General features: G+C 35.7%; 1 protein-coding gene across 4 annotated transcripts in view; it reads left to right on the top strand.

Annotated features, from left to right (window-relative positions):
• Positions 1–9,705: 9,705 nt before the first annotated feature.
• The window catches only part of LOC120776707 (probable serine/threonine-protein kinase DDB_G0282963), a 65,996-nt gene continuing 49,971 nt past the window's right edge, over positions 9,706–25,730 (top strand). Inside the window, exons 1-2 of one of the 4 annotated variants that reach the window (XM_040107669.1) lie at positions 9,706–9,947; positions 12,968–15,831. In XM_040107669.1, the coding sequence (XP_039963603.1) occupies positions 13,643–15,831 (2,189 nt within the window). In that variant the 5' untranslated portion in view covers positions 9,706–9,947; positions 12,968–13,642. Of the gene's footprint in view, positions 9,967–12,951; positions 15,832–25,730 lie in introns of those variants that run through there. The other 3 variants (XM_040107634.1, XM_040107642.1, XM_040107652.1) reach the window with 3 other exon arrangements.

Genomic DNA, 25,730 nt, shown 5'->3' with positions numbered 1-25,730 from the left:
TGATAGGGGTAAATATAGAGTTATATACATATGTACAGTTGTGTTCACGAAAATAGTAGTGCGACAGCACATAACACTCTAATCTTATTTCTGACATGTTCTATCTTGCAAATTGAACATTTCTACAATACTTTCGTAGAACAGAATAACACCAAAATGCCGTTATTTTTATTTTACGTTGCTTTCTTTATGGTATATTTCAATATTTGCACCAAAAGTCTCTTGTTCATTAAAATAGTAGTGCTTGACGGGAATAGTTGAAAATTTTTTTTTTTTTTTTTAATTTTAACTGACATCAGTAAGTGTATTAAAATAGTATAGTAATTGTGTGATATAAATTTATTGAAATCGCTCTTTATTTCTTATTTAGTCGGTTGAAAAAAAGCATTGGTCAATCAAAAGCGAGAGTTAATAGTTAAGTTGCCTTAATGAAGGCAAGACATATAAAGAAATCGAAGAAATGATTGGTTGCACTGCTCCGATGATATTTAATGCTATACATCATACTATTAAGTCGAAAACTCGTGGTGGTAAGCGCAAGACTTCATTTCTAGAGGACCGATGAGTTTTGCGATACAGCAAAGCGAAGCCGTCGGCGTTGTCAAAAATAGTTAAAAATGAATTGAATCTAATGGTCAGTGCTGTCACAGTTAACCGAAGGCTAATAGAAGCTAATTTACATGCAAGGATTCCGAGAAAAGTACCCCTTTTGACGAAGAATAAAATGTTTCGAAAGACCATATGTATCAGCCCGCCGAAAAGTGTCACAATATTGTATTTAGGGATGAGATCAAAATTGTTTTGTTTGGTGGTATAGGCTCCAGGCAGTGTGTTCGTTGTCTCCCAAACACAGAATACCACCCAAGGTACACCACAAAGACAGTAAAGTATGTTGAGCTAAAGACTATGGTGTGGGCTTGTTTCTCGTATGCTGGCGATGGTCCAATCTCTTTGATCACTGGCATTATTGACCAAGTAGTGTGCATTAATACATTGAAAGATGTAATGCTACCGTATGCTAGTTGGAAAATGTCCTTAAAATGGACATTTCAGCAGGATAATGATCCTAAACATACGAGCAAACTAGCTAATCAGTGGTTTGCATCTGAAAACATCTACGTGATACCATGGCCAGCACAATTTCCGGACCTAAACCCGATCGAAAACTTATGGGGCGATGTCAAAAGTTGCGTAGCAACAGCAAAACCATCAAGAAGCACAGAGCTATGGCAAGTGTTTATGGAGGTATGGGCTCAAGTCTCTGTGAAGCGTTGTAGGGAGCTTATTGATTCCATCCTACGTCGATGCCTAGCCGTTATAAACAATAACGGATTTACAACAAAATATTAGACCTTAGGAAACATCTTAAATATGAAATATTTACTGTTTCTTTCATATTCTTAGATTTTTCGCCTTTTTTAATAGCCACTACTATTTTCTTGAACAGCATAATTTTTCAATTTTATTTTAATTTAATAACTGTATGTAAACTAAAAAAATTTTTTGGTAGATAAAACCGTAAATATATCATACATTAACTAAAAATTAGGTTTTTTATAACTTTTTGATCGAATATTGTTCTTATCATGTGATTTGACTGTTTAATAGTTAGTAGTCACTGGCACTACTATTTTCGTGAACACAGCTGTATATCGAAAATTGTGTCAAAAATGGGTAGAATATGGATAATACTTCTATTTCCTATACATATAATATAAATATGTTCGAACTTCTGATATTCAGAGGTCATCATTTATCCCCTATGAAAAAATTAAATGTACATATGTATATACAAAAATAGAAGACCGGTGTAAAGTCGGTCGGTCCATATGTGTGATATTTTAATTTGTGTTAAGGGGACATGTTTTCATAAACATAATATGATTTTGCACTAAAAGTGAATGTAGCTAGATCTCATTGTAAATAATATATCCGTAATATAATGAACTCCAATTCTCTGTTTGACTTTTCCCCATATGCTCAACATGTTAAATTTAGTCCCTTTAGCTGTGTTTATATCACATAAGTATATGAACACATACCTATCATTTGAAATATTTAAGATGTTAATAAATTCGTCCACACAAAGTAAAAAATAATAATGAAACTAAGTTAAAATAGGACCTATAATCTAAATTAATAAATTATCAAAAATTATTGTACCAATACAAAATAATATTGTGAACGTACGTTTTCGTCGAAAAATGCATTTTCAATTCTTACCCAACACTTTGTAATGTAAACTTTTGCCAACATCTGAAAATATTTCCCACATTTATAAAATCTTTGGCTACGCCCGAACTTAGCTCTTTCTTACTTGTTAGATTAGTTGTTAATAGAATAAGAGTGCAGTTAAGGAAACTCATTGATGAGGATTTTACCAACGTAATTTTATTTTTATTACACTGAATACTTATTATTAACAAAATGCCCTAACTGTCCCAACCGCTCCTTGTTCTGACCTATCCAGGGTAAACGTACTTACAGATTGCTGGTGGGGCAATAGTGAAATCTTTGCCTTTATATTACATAAGCCAAAGGTATCATTTATTCAATCGCAAGGATTACCAATAAGGTTTGGAGATAGCTATTCAAGCAGTACGGGTACGAATCGCTACAAATAGGTTTATGCACATTGGATTTTTAATTATTAGTCCTAATTTAAATATGTAATGTTATAAAGAAAAATCCTATTTTTTGAATTTTCTACAAGTATGTCGGTAATTTTATCCCTAAATATGTACATAAGTATCACAGAGCTGCAACAAGTACGGTTATGAGAGATCAACTCGTGCCGAAAAGACAATCAAATCAACTGAGCTGATCAAACTGATTTGAAGCAACACCAACAATCTTTTTCGCCAATCATCATCGAGTAAAAGATAGGCCCAGCAAGTACACGAGTAAATCAGTGTATTGAATATTATATACAACCCGAACACTGTCGAACGTTTCAATCATACAAATATGAGTATGATTCACAAACAAATCACATGTAAGCTGATTGCTACTGATTCAAATTTGTTCTTCGTCAGTGATTTGCAGACAAACGGTTTGATTCGTGTACTTCATGCAGGTACAGATGTAGATATTTATTTCGTCATTTTCTTTAAGAACCATTATCGTGAGGGTTTACGCGAAACAGGGAGCCCTGTTTGAATTAGTTTCTTAAATCATCTAACTTGACGTTCAACTCTTAAATTCGTTTATGCATCTGAATTAACAGGTCTACATTGTAAAGAAAATGTGTATATTCCATCCGAGTAGACCATTTAACTCGCGGTGAAAAAGTGTTTATGCAAGTGGGTTGAATTTACCCTTGTAGAATATAACCGAGTAGAAATGAGGCATAAACATGGTAAAAGTTCCTATTACTTTTCACAGTTGAAAAGTATTTGTGTTTAAAGCAATAGAAATTAGTAATTCTGGACTTGTCTAAATAAACGCAAAACACCGCATCTAAGCTAAGCGGTCGGCAATCATCAGTATTTTTTGAGATACAAACTCTAAATGAAGAATAATTAAACAGGGGGTTCCGCCGGTGATCTATATCTAGAAACTCACTTCGCTCCGTTACATTCGTCAAAGTAGCCATTATCTTCGAATAGCACAAGAAGCTGCTAATTTTTCACAACCGATATCGGACCACTATAGCATATAGCTGTCCAACAAACTGCTCGATCAATTTCAAGATTTTTGTATAACCTTTTGTGCTATAAGAAATGCACGTGTGAAGGGTATTATAGAAACTTTACTTTTCAAAGCAATGATATTTCAAATTTTAATTTTAAATACCGTTTTCGTGAACTAGTGTAAGTCACATCTAAATTCTGTACATCAAATATTTATGAAATTTATTGTATTTGTTTTTTTTTCTATAGTTTACAAAGGGAAAGAGGTTGGCGGGAAGCTCTCGACTTTTTCACAAAATTTCTAAATAGACAAAACGTTTCAACATATTAAATAAATACTAATGTATGTTTGATTGAACGGTCTAGAAAACAAAATATCGGATCGCAAATTAAGGGCAAGTCACTCTTTTGTACATTATCAACAGAAAAATAATAGGAAAAGCTTTAGAATAAGTAGACATTGGCAAAAATAGTTTTGTTTGGCAAATCAATACCTAATACATATTCTGTGGTTGTCCATAATAACGAATAATATCAATATGGGGGGATAATGGACCTGGAATCTATGAACCATTCTATGTGAATCTTTTAAAATTAGAAGAAGTAATTTCAAGTATGTTGTTATATCATAATAAAATAAGAATATGTAAAAAAGCACTAGATGGGGACTTCAGTTTTGACAATGCTGTGTACAATTTGTAGTTTTGTCCATTAAATTTATGACTAGCAGGAATCTTTTAAATTTAAAAAGAAACAAGAAAAAACGTTAACTTCGGCTGCAACTTAGCTATGTAATATACCCTTCTCAGGTGCATTTCTTTTAGTAACTATGTGTCCAGTTTGTATGGAAGCTATATGCAATAGTAATCCGATCTGAACAATTTTTTCGGAGATTATGTTATTACCTTAATCAGTAATCCATGTCAAATTTCGTGAAGATACCACGTCAAATGCGAAAGTTTTCAATACCCTTGTTTCCGATCGTTCGGTTTGTACGGCAGCTATATGCTATAGTGAGCCGATCTGAACAATTTCTTCGGAGATTACATTGTTGCCTTAGAAAATAATCTATACCAAATTTCGTGAATATATCTTGTCAAATGCAAAAGTTTTCCATACCAGCACTAGATTCTGATCGTTCAGTTTGTATGGCAGCTATATGCTATACTAAGCCGATAAGCCTGTGCCAACTTTTGTGAAGATACATTGTCAAATGTGAAAGTTTTCCATACAAGAACTTGATTCCGATCGTTCAGTTTGTATGACAGCTACATATACTATGTTATAGTGGTATAAAAATAATAACAGTTATGTTCTTTATTATACTATATCGTATCGAATAGATAATATATGAAAAAACGTTTTTATTTCTGATTTCTTTGTTTTAAGAAATATAGCAACCAAAACGTACTGGTGGTGCTTTAGTTTTGGTCAATACTGTATATTCATACATATTTCAGCAACATTTCAAATTGAATATCAAATATTGTTGGCATTAAGGAATAAGAAGGAAATATAAAAGTGGAATTAATGTCCATTTCGGCTTGAGTAGCAATCCTGGCTGTGTTTAAGGTTCTGTTGGAATTAATCACAACTAAAAACAGCTATGCCCACGCTTCAGTTACTTAAATGTGCAAAAGGCAAAGTGTAATTAAATTCGCTGCAAACAAAGGAAAGAAATTGTTTCTTTTTACTGCGTTTTTTCGTATGCGTTGGATGTCGCTGAATTGCGAGAACCGATCAATTGCATAAATATGTACGTACATATGTATGTAAATATATATGACATCATTAATAAGCGTGGCTCCGGTGGGTTTCCGGCAGTCGCAAATCATATTTGAGTAATTTACGTGTTTAATTGGAGAATTTATTAATGGATCCACCTTCGATGAAACCTTGCGTACAGTGTTGTACGCGGATTAAGTTTAACTTTTCAAAAACGTTTGGCGAATGTTTGTCACAGCGAAAAAGACTCTGTTCCAATGGATAGTAAATGATCATTGCTCGTTTTAGTATACTAAAATTTAAATATATAAAATTCCGGGCCTTTTCACTCACCACTTTCAAATCCATTTTTTAATTTCTACTCCGTATATATTCCAAGAGCTCTCCCATATTTTGTGTCGAGTAACTGTTTTTTGTTTTCTACCAATTTGAAAATGTTAATGTCATTGTTGTTATTATTTTTTTATTGATATAATTTCTAACGAAATGCTCAGTCGAATTTGTGATTATATATGAAGTGTTGCGAGTATTGTATTGCTGAGAGATGGTGTGGGCGCTTCTGTAGTACTCTGACTTGAAGATAGAGTGAAACCAAGGTCAGTTGCAAAAAGAAAATGAAATCACAAGACCTTCAACTCCATTGTTACTATATGTTGTGTTTAACATAAGTGTGGATGCAAACAAAAATTGTCCAATTGAGTACCAATTACCAGAAACAATGATAAAATATTTGATGGCCCGATGTAGAAATAAAATAAAATGTGGTTCAGTCAAAAAGCCTGAAGTCTTTCCCTACCACAGCGGAGAATGTTGTTCGTTCTACATTTGTTCGCGAAATCTTTTGGCTTTTTATTACATGTTTTTTTGTCCAGTATCCACATTAAGCCATAACGAACTGTCAATATTGAAATAATATAAACCTCTAGTTTCGGGTTAAATAAACTCTTATAAATGACTCGCAGTGAGTTCTTTGCATTCTGGCGATTTGAAATAAATTCGGCTTGGCTAGAGGCATTGACCGCATGTTTACGCAGTGACGCCACTTAGGTAGTTATTGTTATTCTTTCTTGCGTTATATACAAACACCTTTTCTGCATAAGTATTTTCACATACTTCGCAGCTATGAAACTGTATATCTCCATAATTTGGAGAGGTTTCAATTTACCCAGGAGATATGTTGGTTTTTCCTTTGATTAGAGTCTATTGGGGACTTGAAATGCTTTCCCTTTAAAATAATTCTGTTTTTTCCATAACTACATATGTACATATGCAAACATTTCTCTTTGTGCGAATAAGTACTTATTGTTTGAATAGTATTTTTGTAGTCAAAGCTGTGAGATATTTAGTTTTAATAGTTGTTTAGTGACCTCTCTAATACAGTCTTTTGTAAAAAAGTAATTTCTGTATTTTTATTCTTGGGAGTAAGTTGTCATATGAATCCATCATAATGGTAAAAATGGTTTATAATGTTATACCACATTAATGAGATATTCGTATACCCTGCCATATCAAATTCAATTCCATAACTTTGTTTTTGCTTTTGCATACACATTGCATTTTGCGACAAGATAGCGGGTATATAAATGATGAATCGAATCTTACAGATACTGTGTTCTATCTTTTCTGGTCGTTTAAAATTGGTCGCGTTGTGTCGCGTTTGTATTTAATGAGAGATTGTGTATTACTTTATTCTAGCACCAAAGAAATCAATATTAATACAATAAATTTGTACTAATGTTTTGAAAAATGACATTTTTAACCGCAATGTTGTTAGTTCTTTTCGCTGCATCCCTTTGTTATTGACATTTTAACGCTGAGCCCCTTGACATTGGAAATGTGCGGTTGACATTATTTCATTATTTTCATATCTTAATCAAATAGATTGCATTCAATTGCTTTATCCGCCGTTTTGCTAACGTCACAATTTACCTCCGTGTTTTATTTATTTCCCTGCTGTCATAGGCTTTCCTGTCTGTTAGGGGTTTTGTGGTATTTTGTGCAACCTGACACTTGTTCCTGCATAATATAATTCATGAAAAAAACTCAATTGTACTACATTAAGTTGTCAACCGTTTTGTAACTAAACTGTAATCAATAAAAATTTACATTGGGTTAGTTGTAGGGTAGTATGGCACTGCTTACTACTACTTACTGCAAACACCTTATACCATTCTCTATTAGGGATTCAACTCAACTGGATTTTGGTTGAAGTTTTGTAATTCGATATTATCGATATCAACTCAGCCCGTTTCGGTTGAAGTTCTCAAATTTCACTTCAGCTGTTTTGTGTAAGTTTTTATGAAGCTCCCACTTTTTTACACATTTGCACGAAACTATCTCACAAGCTAACCCATATGATTTTTTTTGTTAATATCATTAAACAGGGGAATATTTCCTGAAAACCTTTACGAATCTATTAAAATCTATTTCTGTTAACAGTGGTAATTTTTAGCCATCTGATACATTGTTTTAATGGAATGCATCCTTTCCTGGCATTTACACTACTCATGCATATTAATATCTTGTGGCACCAAAAAAAATATATACACGTGTGTGCATATTTCCAAAAAAGTCCACTCCACGTTTGTGGAATGGTGATGGCCTGAGGCAAGTGATGGAATGACCGCTGCTGTCATTGACATAAATATTATACCCATTTTAAAATGCGTGGAATGAGCTTTTTAAATAAGGTTTAAAATTTAATTAAGCAAAACTTTATGGAATTTGGTGTATTCTCACATGCGAATTGAGGAGGAAGCTTGAGGTTCTTTTTTATTATTTTTTAAGTGCTCCAGTTTTCTCGTTTTCTCCACATTTCTTTATCGATGTGTATGTTTGTTTAAAAGAGAAGAAGAATGTTCACTGCGATTACAATTGTAGTATAATAATCTATTGAATTCAATGAATTGATGGAGGGACCGTATGGGAGTATTAAATTAATTTATAGCATTAATCGAAATAACTGTCATAAATCAGTTCGTTAAAGATTATCATATTAATTATTTATTTTTCTTTTCTTTCTAGGTAAGTACCCATCTTTTAAACAATATCAAAATATGTTAACTGTAGGTAAGCATAAAAACAATGTTGACTCAAAGGTACATAGTTGCCTTAAAAGCATCTTTTAATAATCTTATCTATCTGAAAATTATAGAGTGCTCCATCACTTATGAGATTATGTCAACATTGAATAACTTAAAAAATCGCCTGAAACTTATATTTCGGCACGAATGCATGAATGGTCCAAGGAATATGACTCAAGGCTGGGTTTGTTGCAAACATATCTCATCTGCCAGGTTGAATGCAATCAACAAGTCATGAAAGACTTTCATCTAGTGTAAACCATAAGCCCAACTAGTCGTCCAAGTGTCTTTTCCAGGTGCATTGTTTACTTTTTGTTGTCATGAGAGGTAGCAATTTGCATTGTTCGGTCAGAAACAAACTGGATTTAAATCATTCTCAAAATTGGCAAAAAGCGAGTTCGTACTTACAGACTGTTTAAATAAATTAACTCATTATTAGAGCGATTTGTAATTGATTAAGATTGATTCTTCTACTTCCTGACTAGTTTGTTAGGGCACTGTATGGTAGTTTCATACTAAGAGGATATTTCCTGAATTCGAAAAGAAATAATATCTCATCTGAATGCCACCGCCATATCGGGCGATAATGAGGTATTCTTAGACTTATTCTTATTTTATGGTTAAAAGCTTTTTAATAAAGTAGCTGTACTCCACCCTATCATAAATAGAAAGTGGACACAACAAATCCAACAAATCGACGAACATTTGCACATACTTATGTATATGTACATATGTATATGATCATCCAGTTTTGTTCACGTACATACATATATACAAACATATGTATGTGGTATGCCTGAACATATGCGTAGGTTGTGTATCTTCCGTTTTACTGCATTAACTGTTATTCGAAATGGAAATAAAATTGCATTCGTAGTTCCATATCTGCTGTGTGACGGGAGTGATCGCAATTGCTCTCCTTCGCTGTTTCATTTAAACACTAAAATATGAGAGAGCTGTTCGTGGTAAATAATTGTTCCACGAGTTTTTGTATGGGTCTTTAAGAAATCAGCCAGAAACTGCGTTTGTGTTGTGCGAATTTGCTTTCAAATGTTGGTTGAAACGCCTTGCAAGCAATGAGTTCTTTATAAATTGCATTTCTTTAGCGAGATTTCCAATTCGCCGTAATTTTTCTTTATGCTCACGTGTTTCTCAGGTAGTTTGGTGAGTCAGCGTTGGTTTTTCGCCTTTCTGACTGATACAATTCATACAAACTTCTTCGTTGGTTTGCTGTACTCATATCTGGTTTGAAATCTGGAAGTAGGAAGCCTGAATGCTTCTCTGAGACCATTGACACTTTTGATATAGCATTTGTGTGTGCTTTTCGTACTGTGATCTCTTACTTTGCTTTTGATGTTGTGTCGACTTATTCGCCGCATGCGGTTGACGATCAGACTCTTGCTTCAAACGACCTATTGTGTAAACAGTTCAGTCGATGCGATTACTTTAAAGCAGTTGGAGGTGCTCATTTGTGTGAAACGGAAGAAACGTGCGGGCCTTTGTGTTTGTAATTATTAAAAAAAATGGTGCCAAATTTACATTATTTGAAAACAAATTAGATCTACATATTTCGGACTTGCCAGTGATTACTTATATTTGGAACTTTTGCATTTCCACCCATCCATATTTTTTTGTGCATATTTGACAAAATGTAATACATATATAGTACTCAAATTATGTGTATATCTGTGCTCAAAAATCAAATGAATTGTAAAGAAAATGTGCAAAATATTAAGCTAAAATGAAATAATAATACCATAACAATAAAAAGAAGTGGAAACGCAGTAAAGTTTTACTTCTAGAAATAATTCATGCAATCATCCAATTATTTACTTCTCAATGCCAATGCCCAGCAATATAGAAATTGTGTTCGATGTTGCCATAACCGTATTTGTTAATCATCTGCCAGCCTAAATCTGTTGCTCCGATTCTTCTTATCAACGAGCATTTTTTTAATATTTGCTTTAATTCTTCACCTATAATAAGAAGTGGAGTGCCATATTCATTCCCTTTTGATTTTCGAACTCGTCATACACATATTCATGTTTGTATGTGTATATCACATGAATCAGCTGTATGTGTACATATCTTTCTTAATTCTCTGTTTATTTGCTTTAAGACATTGTTTTTGTTCTCACTTGTTGTCGTCTGAGTATTGCCTCACTTCCATGTTTATCAGCACCTCTATGTATGAGGAAGTGTAATTAACTGGTTGGTTCACTTAAAAATTGTAACATTTTTCTTCGTTCTTACTATTGACTAGACGATTGGGTAAAGTGGACAATTTGTATGATACTCTGCAATATGATCGATCCTCTATAATTGGGGATCAACTATTGTCTCTACACTAGCCCATGGCGAGAAACCAACAGTTTTCGCCTTCGTTATATGTATGTAAGTACAAAAATATGCAAAAAATACAGTTTTTACGCTACGCCTACACTCTAATATTCCAAGTACTTCCAGTTAATAATCAAAAGTGGTTCCGAAAGTAATTTCGTGTAAGAAAAAATAATAACTTAAGGAAGTGAATTATTTTAATGGAAAATAACCTAATTATAATAGAGGTATTTGCAATTCGTTCTTTTTTGTTGTTTTCGTTAAAAGTGAACTATTTAAAAATTTTTCGTCAGATGTAGTTAGTAGGGCTAAGCGGCAGGATAGACGACTGCCAACTTGAAACAAGTATGCACGAGATACACGTATCTTTTGTTGCTGCCGAAGAAGTAATTACTGTAATTCGAACTCTGTATAGCCAACCAATTGTCTAATGTGTTCCTAAAACCAAAATTGGTTGGATTTTCTTTTCAAAGTGGTTATTTTCATGAGCGCGGCCATTCAGTTTAGCTGAGGCGCACAAGACAATGCAACTTTATATATTTTTTTTTACAGCCTGCTTGTCTTGCAATGCAGCTGAGCCACGTAGGAATGCTTTGTTTTCCTTATCCAAAAACTCATTCAGCTAAGAGCAGGCCTCAGCAAGATGCCAAGAGTGAAAACTAGCTGAACAAGTGTAGACGGGTGATTGACTGCACCGCACCGCATAACTGGACTTTGTGAGCAGTACATCCTTGTCGAAGCGGTGTTGTCTCAATGATATGTATTGTCTTGTAGATTGTTTTTTGTTGTCTGTGCTATTGCGTAGGACTACTGAACCCACTCGTCGACACGTCAGCGTCCGCCACTTTCTTCTGCCACTCCAAACGTGTTCCCATACAATTTTTGTCGACATCATTCCGAGCGGGCTGGCGGTCTTTCGTAAACAGGATTGTTTGAGTGAGGGTTATACAGTTTAAATTGTTACCGATTTATGATTACAATGAACTCAGTGCCGAATCACCCTTTACGCGCCGCACAATCTCTTCTTTGGTGGCATAGTGTGGAAGTGTTCAAAGCTGCTTATAGATTGGTCTTGTTTGTGGTAGCTTATTTGCTTTGAATTCATTTACACATGATGAGTGAGCAGCATGACCTATGAAATCGTGTCCGTTAATTGTGTGAATAATTCAGTATTATTATTTTAAATTAACGCGTATGTTCTACTTATAAACTGCTGGCTTCTTTGCTTTTGACAAAACTTACTCATACAAGTTATGCACATATTCATGTGTGTTCGCTATTTTCACTTTTCATAAAGTTGGCTTTTCGAACTTTAAAAATTTCTGCGACAAAGTTTGAATATCTCAATTAGACGATTAAACCTAGTGATTTGAAATTTGGAATTTTTTCAATAAAAATAAAAATAGTTTATGGGAATAACAATTTTGCCACGGGAATTTTTAAAGTTGAAAAGCCGACTATATGAATATGTGATGGTTATTTTTAAGAAGCGAAAATTAGTTGGTGAAATTTTAGTTTGAATGAAAAAACGAAAATTCCTATGTTAAATGTATGGGAACCTAAAAAAAATAGCGACACCTTAGAGTTAAGCTACAGCGCCTGGCTTGAGGGAGAATTTTTTGTTTGTCAATCACTAACATTTGAGGGGGTAAGAGTTGAAAAAAAAATTCAAAAATTTTTTTTGAAGCACCCTACTGTATATGCGTATGCTTTACAGTAATTTTTGTATTGCTAAGCCTTGTTTTTTTTTTGCTTTCAACTCTCTTCAGCCGCCTTTCTTTGCGACAAGTCCAAGTCACATACATAGGTCATGTGTTTCCGATTGTTTTTATAAATGACAATGTGCGAAGTTAGTTCCATTCACAAGTCGAGGGAGGTTGCCCCCAAACAAATGGATTATGTCGATTTATTATTTTCATTGTTCGACTATTCCTCACTGACCTTTTCGCTAAAATGCGAAAATGCGGTCACCATGAAGTCCAACAACTGTGACTGCTGGTGGCCCGAACTGGCTCTGGCGGATTAAGAAAACATGTGCAGCAAACACGCGGCATAGCAAGGCACGACTCTGCTCACGATGCGTGTCTTTCGAGGCACAGAGAACATTTCAATTGCAAAATTGCGGCACTTGAGACCAGATTGCGTGTTTGCGCTCTGACATAGTTTCAGCTTTCATTGCTAATTTAGATTTCGGATGCAGCAAAAATGAAGATACGACATTGGAAGAAGCCATATTTGTTATATTTCGTTAATAAATGTATCTGCGATATATTGGCTTGTTTCAGTTAAAATAGCAAATAAAGTTTAACTCGAAGGCAAGTTACAACACATCAATTTAATAACTAAACCAAAAACCAAACGACGACAACTCATACAGATGGAAACGTATTACAAGCGTCTAACTACACGAGTAACACGCGTTTCAAATAAAGCTAAAACAGGCGAACACCTTAAATACCTAAAGGTACTCGAGCGTTGCATAAATGCAACTACCGAAGAAAACCGATTTCCCAATAAATAAAAGTAATAATATATATAAAAGTGAAAATCTGTGATTTGAGCTGCTTGAAGGAGAATACAAAGTAAATGGAAAGTGATTGATGAGCGCTTAGCAAAACTAGTTCTATTTCAATTTTGTGATGTGCGTTTTTTTGTGAATCTGCATATTCTGCGATTTTAATATAATGTACGTTTTAAATACTTTAAGAATTATTGATTAGTGACAAATTGAAATGTGATAAACCAGACCACCAGCAAGTACCCTTTGTCGACCTGGTGCACCCATTTCATAAGTGCATACTAAGAAATTAAGAATATCTAATTAGCGTATATTAAACCCTCGGCGCAAAAATAACTAGAAAAATGCCGGTAGGACATCAATTTACGTCTAGGCCGTATAGTTCGTTTCGAGCGACTCGCGCCAGTTGCAATTTACACACTTTCCAAGGCAACACCAATAACAGTAGCAGCGGCCACGCTCATAATACCAATAGTAATGGTAATGCTAACCATGGCCCGTTATATGGTCACAATAGTTCTACGCCGATATATTCAAGTCAAGCTAATAGTTTCGTTAATACTAATACTAATAATAATAACCACAACAACAACAACAACATTAATGATAATAACTTGTTGACGAGCAACAATAATTATCAGAGTAGTAATTTGGGGCGCCAGCAACCCTTTCGCAACAGTTTTTACGGCACGCGCTATCACAACAATAACAATATTAATGAGACTTTCACTGCTAACGGCAACAATAATAATGCTACAGACAAACGTTTTACCAGTGTCGTTACTACCAGTACTATCAAACCGCTCACACCTAAGTTGGTGCGTCGCATCGAGACGACTTGCTCGAATGGCAACACACACACCAAAGGGCGCGCCCCTCTTCCTCCTTTAGCCAATAATGCCAACCTTGGCATTAGCACCACTCCGTCTTTTTCTAACAAACAGTGCCTGCGTACTCGCAATCAGCCTGTACCGCCGCCTCCTCCCGCGCGCAACTCATCGAACTTCGAAAGGTTTCACAATAGCAATATGAGCTTTCGACAGAAAAACTCTACTAATTGTACAGGCGCAGCTGCAAGCGCAACTACAGGTAAACCCTCGACGCAGTGCTGCACTGGTCTACATGATCACACATTGCAATCCAAACACACAGGTGCTACATTTTATAACAGCAGCACACGGTCATCGGGTGGGACAGGGACAGGTACCGGGTTAGGATCAGGATCGGGGTCTCAGAAGCGAGCCTATTGTACGGCGCAGAAATTGCACAAGGAAAATGTTCCCGCCCGATCTGTGAAAAACTACCCAGCTCCTCTACCTCCGAACACACCAAAAGCTGTGACAAAGAAAAAATATAGAGAGGATCTGAAGCTCGCATCTGTTTCGGCCTCACCTAAGTTGAATAATCGCCGCATTGGAGGTGTGACGAATTGTGAAGTCAACAAAAGTCTTTCCGCAAGTCAGCGTCGTAAGAATTACGTCCCCTTCAATGGAGAGTCGAATAGTGCGGCTACTGCCTCAAAAAATGGCAGCACTGGTAGCAACGGTTCGACTGGATCCGGTTCTGGCTCAGGCTCGAGTGGTTCACACGGTTCACCTAAAACTAAAAAGGTTTTCTCCAACAAATACCCGCTAGGACTACCTTTTGAGGATGAGTTCTATCGCCATAAATATCGCCGTTCCTATTCACAGTCGTCGAGCAACTACAGTTTCTATAGTTCCGTTGGTGCGCCAACAACCCCCCATGCTTGTGATTTTGATGATATCGAACGTCACTCGAAGCACGCTCACAACGGAAGCGCTCTAGATGAGGACGACGAATTCCAACGAAAACCCGCAAGTGATGAACCATTGTATGTGGACTTTTCGAAAGTGATGCCACCACAAACTCAATGCAACAATGACTGCACCCATCATTACCATAATAGTATTGTTAATGCAGACTGCTACAGTAGTTCCTCTTCCTCCGCAGCAACAACAACAACCATTTTACCGACAACTACTTGGATTGGCAAAACAGAAATTTCACATTCTCTGCTGCCGTCCCCAAGCCTTGCCACTAAACTCGAAAGCGAAACGGGACGATTACATGCCTATGCCGCGGCTGCGGCGGCTGCATCAGCTGCATCTTCGAGTGCTGATCATGGTTCGCCTCACTCACGACGTACAACGAAATCGAAAATTTCACATTCAATCAACGACTATCTTTACACTAGTTCTGGTGCTGCAACTAAAACGACAAAAAAAGAAAATGGAAAACTATTGCTCTCAACCGATTTCGAAGACGATTACTATGCGCACACCTCACCCGAGCCCACTAATAAAACGGATACTTTTGTGGCGGTAGCGTCGTGGGCGCCAAAGTGTTCACAGCCCACCAAAGTTCATATACCTGCAACTCCCTCCAGCATTAACGATAATAATAATAATCCAATGCCAGGGTACACAATGATGAACGGATACGATCATCGGCATTTTTCTGGTAAGCCATCGACGCCTGAATACACTTTGGAGCCCACGACAAACGAATGCAAGTAAGTATTGAGTATCATTTCTGTTATTGCTCTTGTTTCTCATTGAATCATGGGTGAGGTGAATAAACAATGTGTTGCAGTTGTCTGCAAACACGATAAAATAGTTGTAATATTTTCGAGTTTTCTGTATGTTGCAGAAGTCAAACGATGAAGTAATTAATTGAAGTGTGTATAATAATCGTGTGTGGGTGTTTAATTACAAGAATTGCAATTAAATTGCTTTTTGAAGTTAGTTTAGAAAGCTCAATGTTGATGTCGAAAATTCTCCTTGTAATATTTAAAATGGCGAAAGGCCTCGGAAAGATTACCATAAGAGGGCATATATTTGGATAAATAATGCTTTGAATTTCCCTGCGGGGTGGCATAACTGTATATGTAAATCATCGATTTATCAATTTGTCATCACACGGCTTCCTGGCGGCTACGTGTTGCCGACTGATTGATTTTCCAAATAAGCTTAAGTGTGCAGCTTGCCAACGAGCCAACTGATTGAATGGCTATCCGTCTGGCTTAGTTTAAGATCTGTTTTTATAGCTGTTTGCTTGCGACTACGCATGCCAATGTTTGTTGTGCTGTTGTTAGCATAGCCAATCGTCGGGAGTGAGTGCTTACGACGACCGCGCGTGCGTGGTTGCGGATAGATGGCTCATTCCGGTAGTCGTAGGCACACTTGGCATTGCCGCATACTGATTGCTGCCAACTTTCGGGTAGCAGCCAATTCGCTGACATAATATTTATTCTTGTCTGCTCTGCTGAGCAGTCGTTAACGCGAACACTGTTTGCTTGCTCTTGGGCACTGTTATCGACCACTTTCAATAGTCAATGAGCTAACTGTGAGAGCAAGCAAGAGCCGCATCTAAACGCCAATTGTTTTTGTTGCAGACACTTACATATATTTATGAATATCGGAATTCAAAAATATATGCGAACTATTTCTGTTTATTTTATCTATATTAATGAATATGTATTCCACATTGTTGTTTGTGTGCCTATTGTTTTTGATTCCATTTCGTAATTTGACTTCCCTATTTTCAACTGTAGTTCTCATGAGATTAATTGCCATCATTTGTGTGTTTGTGTTCACGACCTCCAAAAGCGGTTTACCGTCTCAATAGCCCGATTTGGTTAGTTGTTCTCAACCAACTGTGAGCAGTTTTTGCTTTAAGAACCGATTTAAACTAAAATAATTAGAAAATTTGGCGATTAGTAGATTAACATAAATTTATATTGAATTTGGTGGCTGCTTTCATTAAGAATACATACATATGTATGTATATGCGCAGACGGATCGGTCTCAGTTTTCAGGAAGTAACAGAAAAGGTGCAGGTCTACGTTTCGATAATCAAGAGTAAGCAAATCGTAGGAGGAGAGGAAGAGTGCTGTCCCATATTTGGACATCCCAACTGGTTCAAGTCCGAAGTAATTACTACACTTATAAGCCGCTTACTCATTCACGCTTTTGAACAACTGAAAATTTTCAAACAATTATGAAATTTTAAAATTTTACGAAGTAAAGTGAATTTGTCTTGCCATAAAAAATATATGGAAATCTTCCCAAGGATTAAATGAATATGTATGGTATATTTAGGACCGTCAAATTAAAGCTGGAAATATAGGAGTTACAATGTGTTAAACTGAAAAGAAATCAGTTGGATTAAGGAGATTGGGCAATTAGACGTATTTCTTGGAACTTGCTCCCTTAGGATAATATGCGAACGCGTTGGTGCTGTGGTCTTTACAATCAAATAAATAAGTTGCATTTTTCAAGTAATATTTGAATACATTTATGATTATGCACATAGGCGTCTTATTGCGAGCCTTTGCAATTTAAGTGTACTTGTATTGTAATTCAACATATGAGTGTGTGTGTGGATTAGAAGTTATAACCAATAAAAAAATTTACTGCGGCTCTTAATCAGTGACAGTTATGAAGACTGCGTAGGTGTACTTGAGATTTAAGGCGCGGTCAGCAAACCTTTCGTACGCTCCTTTTTTATTATCTTGGGCTTGTTGAAGATTTTCATTTTCGACTGCTTAGTTAAGACCAAGTCTTTTTCGTATGACGAGAAAAACAAATTGTTTTCAGGAATTGAGGAATCATGGGTTTAATTAGTGTTATTTTTAAGTTTAAAAAGCGAAATGGCTCTTAAGGGCTTTTATTTTTATTCATAATGCAATTTTTTGTTCCATGTTTTGTGAGTCTTAATAAGTATACATACATATGTATGTGTGTATAGTCATATTAATACTTAATACTTCCCCCCTTTTGGTTCGCAACATTTTTGCGAAATGTTTTCTGCTTACAATTCGCAAAATTGGAGATGTTTAACCCACATTTCTTTTGCGCAAAAAGAGGGAGCTGTTTATTTTGCAAATAATTCTGTAATTGCAGCCATTTACGGCAGTACTCATTGGCAAGCTCAATTACTCACGCCATCTTTTCCCTATCCTGATCTAAAAATTACGAAATATGTATAATGGAGAGCACATTCTGTCGGCAGCTGCGAATATACATGTGTGTACATAGTTGTTGTATTTGTCAACGTGTGGTTTTGCTCAGTGTATAACTGTAATAACTAAATTGATTACTCACTTAATTTTTTAGCAATTGTGTTTGCTTTATTTTGCTGGATTGGTTTGTCCTCTCGTTGTTTTAGTTTTTGTTGCGCTGATAGTTCAGCCTCGTTCAATGAACCTCTCTGGTTTATATAATTTAGGTGCTTAACTTTATACCGTCGATATATCTATGAATGTAAAGCTAGGTACATGCGAAAAAAATACAAATTTGTTTTTGGATATTTTCCTTTCTCAGTATTCCCCAAATAAGGCAAATAGTCGTTCGGAAAGTGTAAACGACCTTGTCGTTAACAGGCCATTGTTTATTGTATTCTGAAGCTTATTTTTTTTTATTAAATATTTTAATTTATTTTCTTAGTCACACTAATTTAACGTTGCTCTTTGATATTAAACCGCATCTTTTGGTGAGCAATTGCCTGTCAGCCGTTTAGGGTGACATTGACCCCCGTTTAAGTACAGTATGTATATACATATGTACATACATACATATTTATATTTTATTGTCTTAAAGTGAACCGATGAGTATATAAGGATGAAGTTTTGTTGAATTGCCGCACATTTACACGCTGAGACAATTAGGTGTGCTGATAACTTCCTGTGTACGTTTGGATTATTACCATGTGTGTACAATTGTGAATTTCCCAAGGTCAATGCCAACCGATTAGAGAAATTTCAAATTTCATGTAGAGTATATTTTTTTTTATTATTGTAGTAAGTTTTATATTTCCCCACATCTTTAGTAACCCATAAAAAATATACAATAATGAAACCGTTGGTTCAGACTCGCCAAAAAATAGTTCGAAATATAAGATTTTATCTATCTCTCTTTCAATTTATCACAGTTAAATGGGTTCATACTGCCAAGAATATTTCTGAGTTCTGAAACATGTTTCTATTCAAACATAACTTTATCAATTGAAGGGTGGTCCATTCTTAGGTTCCATACTTTTTAAAGAAAAAATTCAGCAACTTCAAATTTAATGGGGAATGTTTATTATCACCTTTTGGTATTTATTTTTTGAAGATTATCTCTTACAAATGTTGGCCGCTGTTATGTCTCAGATGGTCCACGACCCGTTCGAGCATTTCGACTGGTAACTGGCGAATGATATGCGTCATGTTTTGCTCCAAGGCCTGAATCGAAGCGGCATTGTTCGCAAAGACTTTAAATTTTACATATCCCCACAGGAAAAAGTCAAACGGTGTGATATCACACGTCCTTGGTGGCCAAACAATCGGCCCAAATGTCGCCGAGATCACGAGCGTCAATTTTAGCCATTAAATAGTCGGTTATCATGGCGCGATAATGGTCGCCATTGACGGTTACGTTTTCGCCGGCATCATTTTTGTAGAAATATGAACCGATTCCACCGGTCCAAAAACCATACCAAACCGTTGTTTTTCTGGATGTAATGGTGGATCTTGAATCTATTCAGGTCAGAGCTGGAGTGTTTTCGTCCATTCAGACAACATGACCTAGCCAGCGTAGCCGCTGTCTTTTAATTCGCTGAACTATGTCGATGTCGTCGTATATCTCGTACAGCTCATCGTTCCATCGAATGCGGTATTCGCCGTGGCTAACGCGCAAAGGACCATAAATCTTTCGCAGAACTTTTCTCTCGAAAACTCGCAACGTCGACTCATCCGTTGTTGACATCGTCCAAGAATCTGCACCATATAGCAGGACGGGAATTATGAGTGACTTATAGAGTTTGGTTTTTGTTTGTCGAGAGAGGACTTTGCTTCTCAATTGCCAACTCAGTCCGAAGTAACACCTGTTGGCAAGAGTTATTCTGCGTTGGATTTCTAGGCTGACATTGTTGGTGGTGTTTACGCTGGTTCCAAGATAGACGAAATTATCTACAACTTCAAAGTTATGACTGTCAACAGTGACGTGAGTGCCAAGTCGCGAGTGCGACGAATGTTTGTTTGATGACAGGAGATATTTCGTCTTGCCCTCGTTCACTGCCAGACCCATTTCTTTTGCTTCCTTGTCCAGCCTGGAGAAAGCAGAACTAACGGCGCGGGTGTTGAGGCCGATGATATCAATATCATTTTGCTTGTTTACATACCCATAATTTTGCTCGTTGGTTCCTTGGAACTTTTCAAGAGCGCATACTGCGAAGTGATGTCACTTGAGTAGGTCGAGCGGCCTCAATTCTTGCACAAGCTGTAGTTTGTATGCTTTCAATTTAAGATCTCGGCGTAAAATGCGCCAAGTCGTTCCATATGTCAGTCCGAGTTGCTGTGAACGGCGCCGAATCGACTCTCCACTCTCAGCAACGGCTGCTATATAATCTTCACTCCATGCTGGACGCGAATAGATTACGTCCAGCATTCGTCGAATATTATCCAATAATTAAAGTTGAACGATTTGTCAGGGGGCGTAAGTCATTCCATGATGAAATGACAAAAAATACTAAACAAAAATAACATGACCGCTTATCACGACTCACACGCAATCTGTCAAAAAAAGATATTGAAAGTGTACCGCTATCTAACAGTGATATGATTTCTTAAGAACCACTAATCCTTAAGTAAATTCAAATATATCATTCAAATGACTACCACGACTTCTTCAAGTACTTTTTTCATTCAAAATTGACTTCTAAAGCTTGAAAATAGCCTGGTTTATTGCTAAAGGCCAATTACTTCAAATAACCCCACAAGAAGTAGTCTAATGGTGTCAAATGTCACAATTTCTTGAAAAATCGAAGCTCCAAACTTTTCATGAACAATTTGTGGATTTTCTTCGCTCCAGAATCGACAGTTTGTTTATTTATCGCACTACTCAGATGAAAGTAGATAGTAGAACCATTGTATCTAGAAGAAGATTTTCCGCAACCGCAACATCAACAACATTTTCATTACTTCGAGCGGTTCTTTGTCTTACCATATTGGCACTTGTACGACCGAAATATTCAACAATTCCACGAATAGCGAGCACAGGTGGACGATTATTACGACCATAGATGGCAAAAGCTCACGGAAAGTTGCAATTGGAGAACGACTGTCTTGATAATATAATTGAATAAGAGCAAGATTGAGAAGAAGAGAACATATCGTTGGAAAACCCGGTACATACACATATGTATATACTTAATATAATCTATAATACTCCATATTTGTATTACACGAAAGTATCGAAACCGAAAATGACCACTGAAGTGAAATCTAACTGCAATAGAAAACGACATGTAAAAGTCTTAAAATAAATAATATTATGCAAAACATGTGTATATACATACATATATAAAAATTTACATATGCATATAAATTTACTATGTGTGGAAAATACGATACCAGCTAGATGGCATAATTATCGAATTGCATAGAATAATTACAGACCATTGTCAACGTGGGTAAAACAGGTTTTTAAAACCAGTTTGTTACAGTTATCGAAAAATTTAATTAAACAGCTAAAATGATTTGGTAAAAATTTGTAATTGTTATAAAATTATACACTCGTGTTCGTCACTAAAATTTGATTAGGACCGCACTGTCAACCCAATAGATAGTAGTAGTAATAATGGTTTTGTCATTTTGTACGTTGACTTAACGAAATTTTGTGTGTTTTCAAATTTTTGAGGAAACAAAAAATTTAATTGATAATGCTGCCGAGAAAATCGTTAAATGAAACATCTTTATTTCAAATATCGGATAATTTTTCCGGATTCTGTGTGGACTTATCACTTCGGTGAGAGACTGGCAACACATACACCTCATTTGGGTTAATTACATTGAATTGTTTCGCAACATTTTGTAATATGAAATGATATTTTCAAATTGCGAGATTATAAAATGTTCGATTCCACCAGAACTTAGCCCTTCCTAACTTTTTTTTGAATGGTTTTTGCTTTTAACATAGTTGAGATATATCCTACTAAAATCGGTTCAGTAGATTAGAAATTTCCCCGTAGCTAAAATAAAAATGAAATTTGCTCAGATCGCATATTTGACTGTTACTGATGTGGTGTTTCCCATTATGAATCTTCGTTAATCAACATTGACGTTATTGTTTCTTTCTTAAATGGTGGCCAGAACTAAAAAAAAACTTCGCCAGAAATTACGTTGAAAGGGAAATCGTCTAAGTTAACGCTCCAATTTGTGTGACAACTATGTGTGTAATTGCGGACTAGTTGGCAATTTGTGGTAGCAATTAGTAGACTGGTGCTAACTGCTTCAAAAACAAAGTTAACAAAAACGCAAAGTTCATTGTGACAATGAGAAAGCAGCTCAAAGGCATTTCTTTAAAATGATAGGAGAAAGATTCAAGATGTAATTGTATTGTAGTTGCAGTAAGTAAAAGGTCACCAAATGTGGAATACAAATAAAGATAAAAAAGCCATTTATTTAACCTTCATTCCTAATGGGGTCTCTGCTATCAGACGTCATTTGTGGCATTTAATATAGATGATTCATGATTGGCAGCATTTACGTTTAATTTTTATGGTAATTTAATGATAAACATTTGCACATTACATAATAATTATATTACGGAGAATAGGAGTATGGGTATTTAAAGCCGTTAGATAGCCCTCAAACCGTGCCATTTCCGCTTTTTAGTGGTTTTTGCGAATGCATAACATTATCCAATAATTTCGATTATTTTATTAATATCAAATTTAAACAATGTCCCAAACCTGTCTGGGGGGTTTTGATGTATTTCATCATCCTGTAAAATTCATTCTCAAAATGATCGCTAAAATCAAATTTGATTTCACTTTTTGCAGTTGCACAATTTTTCGCTCCTTTAAGTCATCTCATTTCAAATATTTTTTCGACTACTTCGACGCGATTGTGTAAATTGCTTATTATCATAGCTTTTAAATAAATAAGTTGGTTAATTTAATTAAATCTAGGTAATTATATACATATGTATGTATATATAAATAATGATATTAACATTTGTAAAAATTTGCATTCGAGCACTTGGGGGCGGTTTCTCAATGTCTGGTTGGCGACCACCCCACCTGTAGTTTCTTTACCGAAAGAAGGAGTCTTATTCAAGTTGACCAGAACTTAACTAACATTGCAAAATGAAAATATTTCGTACTAATTAACATCGATCATGCAAATTAACCATCATTACCGTTACCATAAGCAGTGAAGCGCCCTATATTGTAATGTATAAGGTATACATATATAATATTTTTAATACCATATACACACAGACATACTAGCTACATATTGTCTATTAGCACTTTTGAAGTCGCTTCTTCATTCGCGGTTTGTAAAATCGAGAAAGCGCAACAAACTATTTTTTTCCAGAGATTACTTGTAAGTAGTTACGCAGTGATTTGCCTTAGCTGGTTGGCTGCTGTGAGAGAAATGTTTTCTCGCTGATCTCTTTGCAGTTGCAGCTGCTCCATTGCGCCGCTGCACTGATTCGATGGCGGCCTGACCGCGCGGTTAATTGCAATTTAGCGATATGGTGCACTGCTTATTGTTGTTATTGCTTGCCGTATTACTACGTTTTAAACACAATTTACGAGTGTTTTTTACAGTTTCATTTTGCTCTTTGTTCATAAATTCATTTCACTTTAAAGTGGAAGGCATTGACTTGTCTGCAATCATGTTTTGCTTCAATGCAATTGCACGTTTTCTTATTTCGCTTTTGGTGTTTTTTGTTTTTTGTTTCTGGCTTCCAACTTCATTATTTACCTGCTCATATTTGCGCGTGTGTTTGCTAACAAATACCAACAAACCAATATAAATATGTACATACACATTTATGCGTTATGAGTTTGGAGCATGCAAATTATCCGCAATATTTCAGTGACAGCCAATGCCAGTCGCATTTTGTATGCAAAAGCTCAGTATGCGCACGTCGCTCCATTCGCAGTCTTATATACATTTGCACACATATGGTATATGTATGTGTGTGTAAAGATATGTGCGTGTATGCATGCGCCAGTTGCCATTGCTCCGTGGCTACTAGTACCATTCTCTGCCAAGCAAAATGGTAATTAGTGCTTCAAAATGCAATCCCCTTAGGCGCATGCGCAGATGCATTTGTCTACTTTCTTTTATACATTCACATTATTTATATTATATATTTTGTGTTACGATTTATAGTACATGTTTAGGAGGTGTTAAGTACATATTTTAGTAAGAGTTTTCTTCATTTTTGACCACTTTACTAATTAATACCTTTTTAATTTCTTTTTTAGGTAAGTTTGAAATAACCGAATAATTCTATTGATTATCGATGCACAATTCAACTGTAAGTTAGTGGCTTATACGTATATAGTTCTTAATATTTTTTGAGCCCATGTCCATGTACATACATATGTATATGTTAATCTGAAAATTTTAAGTAAAAGTTTAAATAAGGAGTTGCAGTCGGTACCAAACGTTGAAAGCGACAAGCTGATACTTGGAAGTTATGTAAACTGTGTGCTAATAGTAGATTCACTAGTTAATTTCAAATAAATTAAAGCTGAGTGGTTTATGTTTTTGTTGAATAACTTTTTTAAATGATTTAGCCAATTTTTCAACTTGTAGTAATTTTTACCCTACTGGTGTTCATGAACTTAATAATATTCTGATTTCTTTTATAGTTTCATTGGTAAAAACCAAATAAAATCAATAGAACGGTATGTTAACTCTATCATGCGTCCATCTAGTCCAAATGCTGAATACAACGTGTTTATAAAGCAAAAGAGTATTCAGGTAGAAAAATAATAATTAATAACTAGATTATTAAATCGCCATAATTTAGCATATTTTACTATTGTACCAAATGTGATCAAATAATGTCAGCAACAGTGGTTTAATACTCATTCAGCCTACAATAGATCTTGACATTGTTTTATCACATTTTTTATAAACTTAATATGGGGTAAGTTCGGCACGAAGTTTCCAACACCCCGAAGTAAACGTTGGAGATCATATAAAATATATATTTAAATAATCAGCGTGACGAGCTGAGTCAATTTTGAAATTTCCGTCATTAATACGTTATTTTAGAAAAAGTATATATGTACATATATATTACAATTAAACTTTGACTTTAAGACAGGCGCATAGACAGGGATGACCTTAAAAATGGCGAAGAACTTTTTTATAGACTCCAAGAAGCTTTATCTCAAGGATGTAAACGGGAAGTGGTTAGTTGCTCCTTGATGCTCACTTCGCTAACGGCACGTCCTCTATAGTGGCATCTCTCGGAGAGTTGCATGCTGACTGCACGTCCTTTGCCGACCTTCTGGATGAGCAACACTTGGCATGGGCGATTAATTCGTTCAAACCGTTCAAGTCCCCGGGACGGCATCATACCATCGCAGCTGCAGCAGGCTGTTAAGCTGTCATGCAGCTGC

The sequence above is a fragment of the Bactrocera tryoni genome, chromosome 1, assembly GCF_016617805.1.
Source record: "Bactrocera tryoni isolate S06 chromosome 1, CSIRO_BtryS06_freeze2, whole genome shotgun sequence".
NCBI lineage: Eukaryota > Metazoa > Arthropoda > Insecta > Diptera > Tephritidae > Bactrocera > Bactrocera tryoni.
Note: the sequence above shows the minus strand (reverse complement) of the source record. Positions and strands in the feature narration are given on the sequence as shown.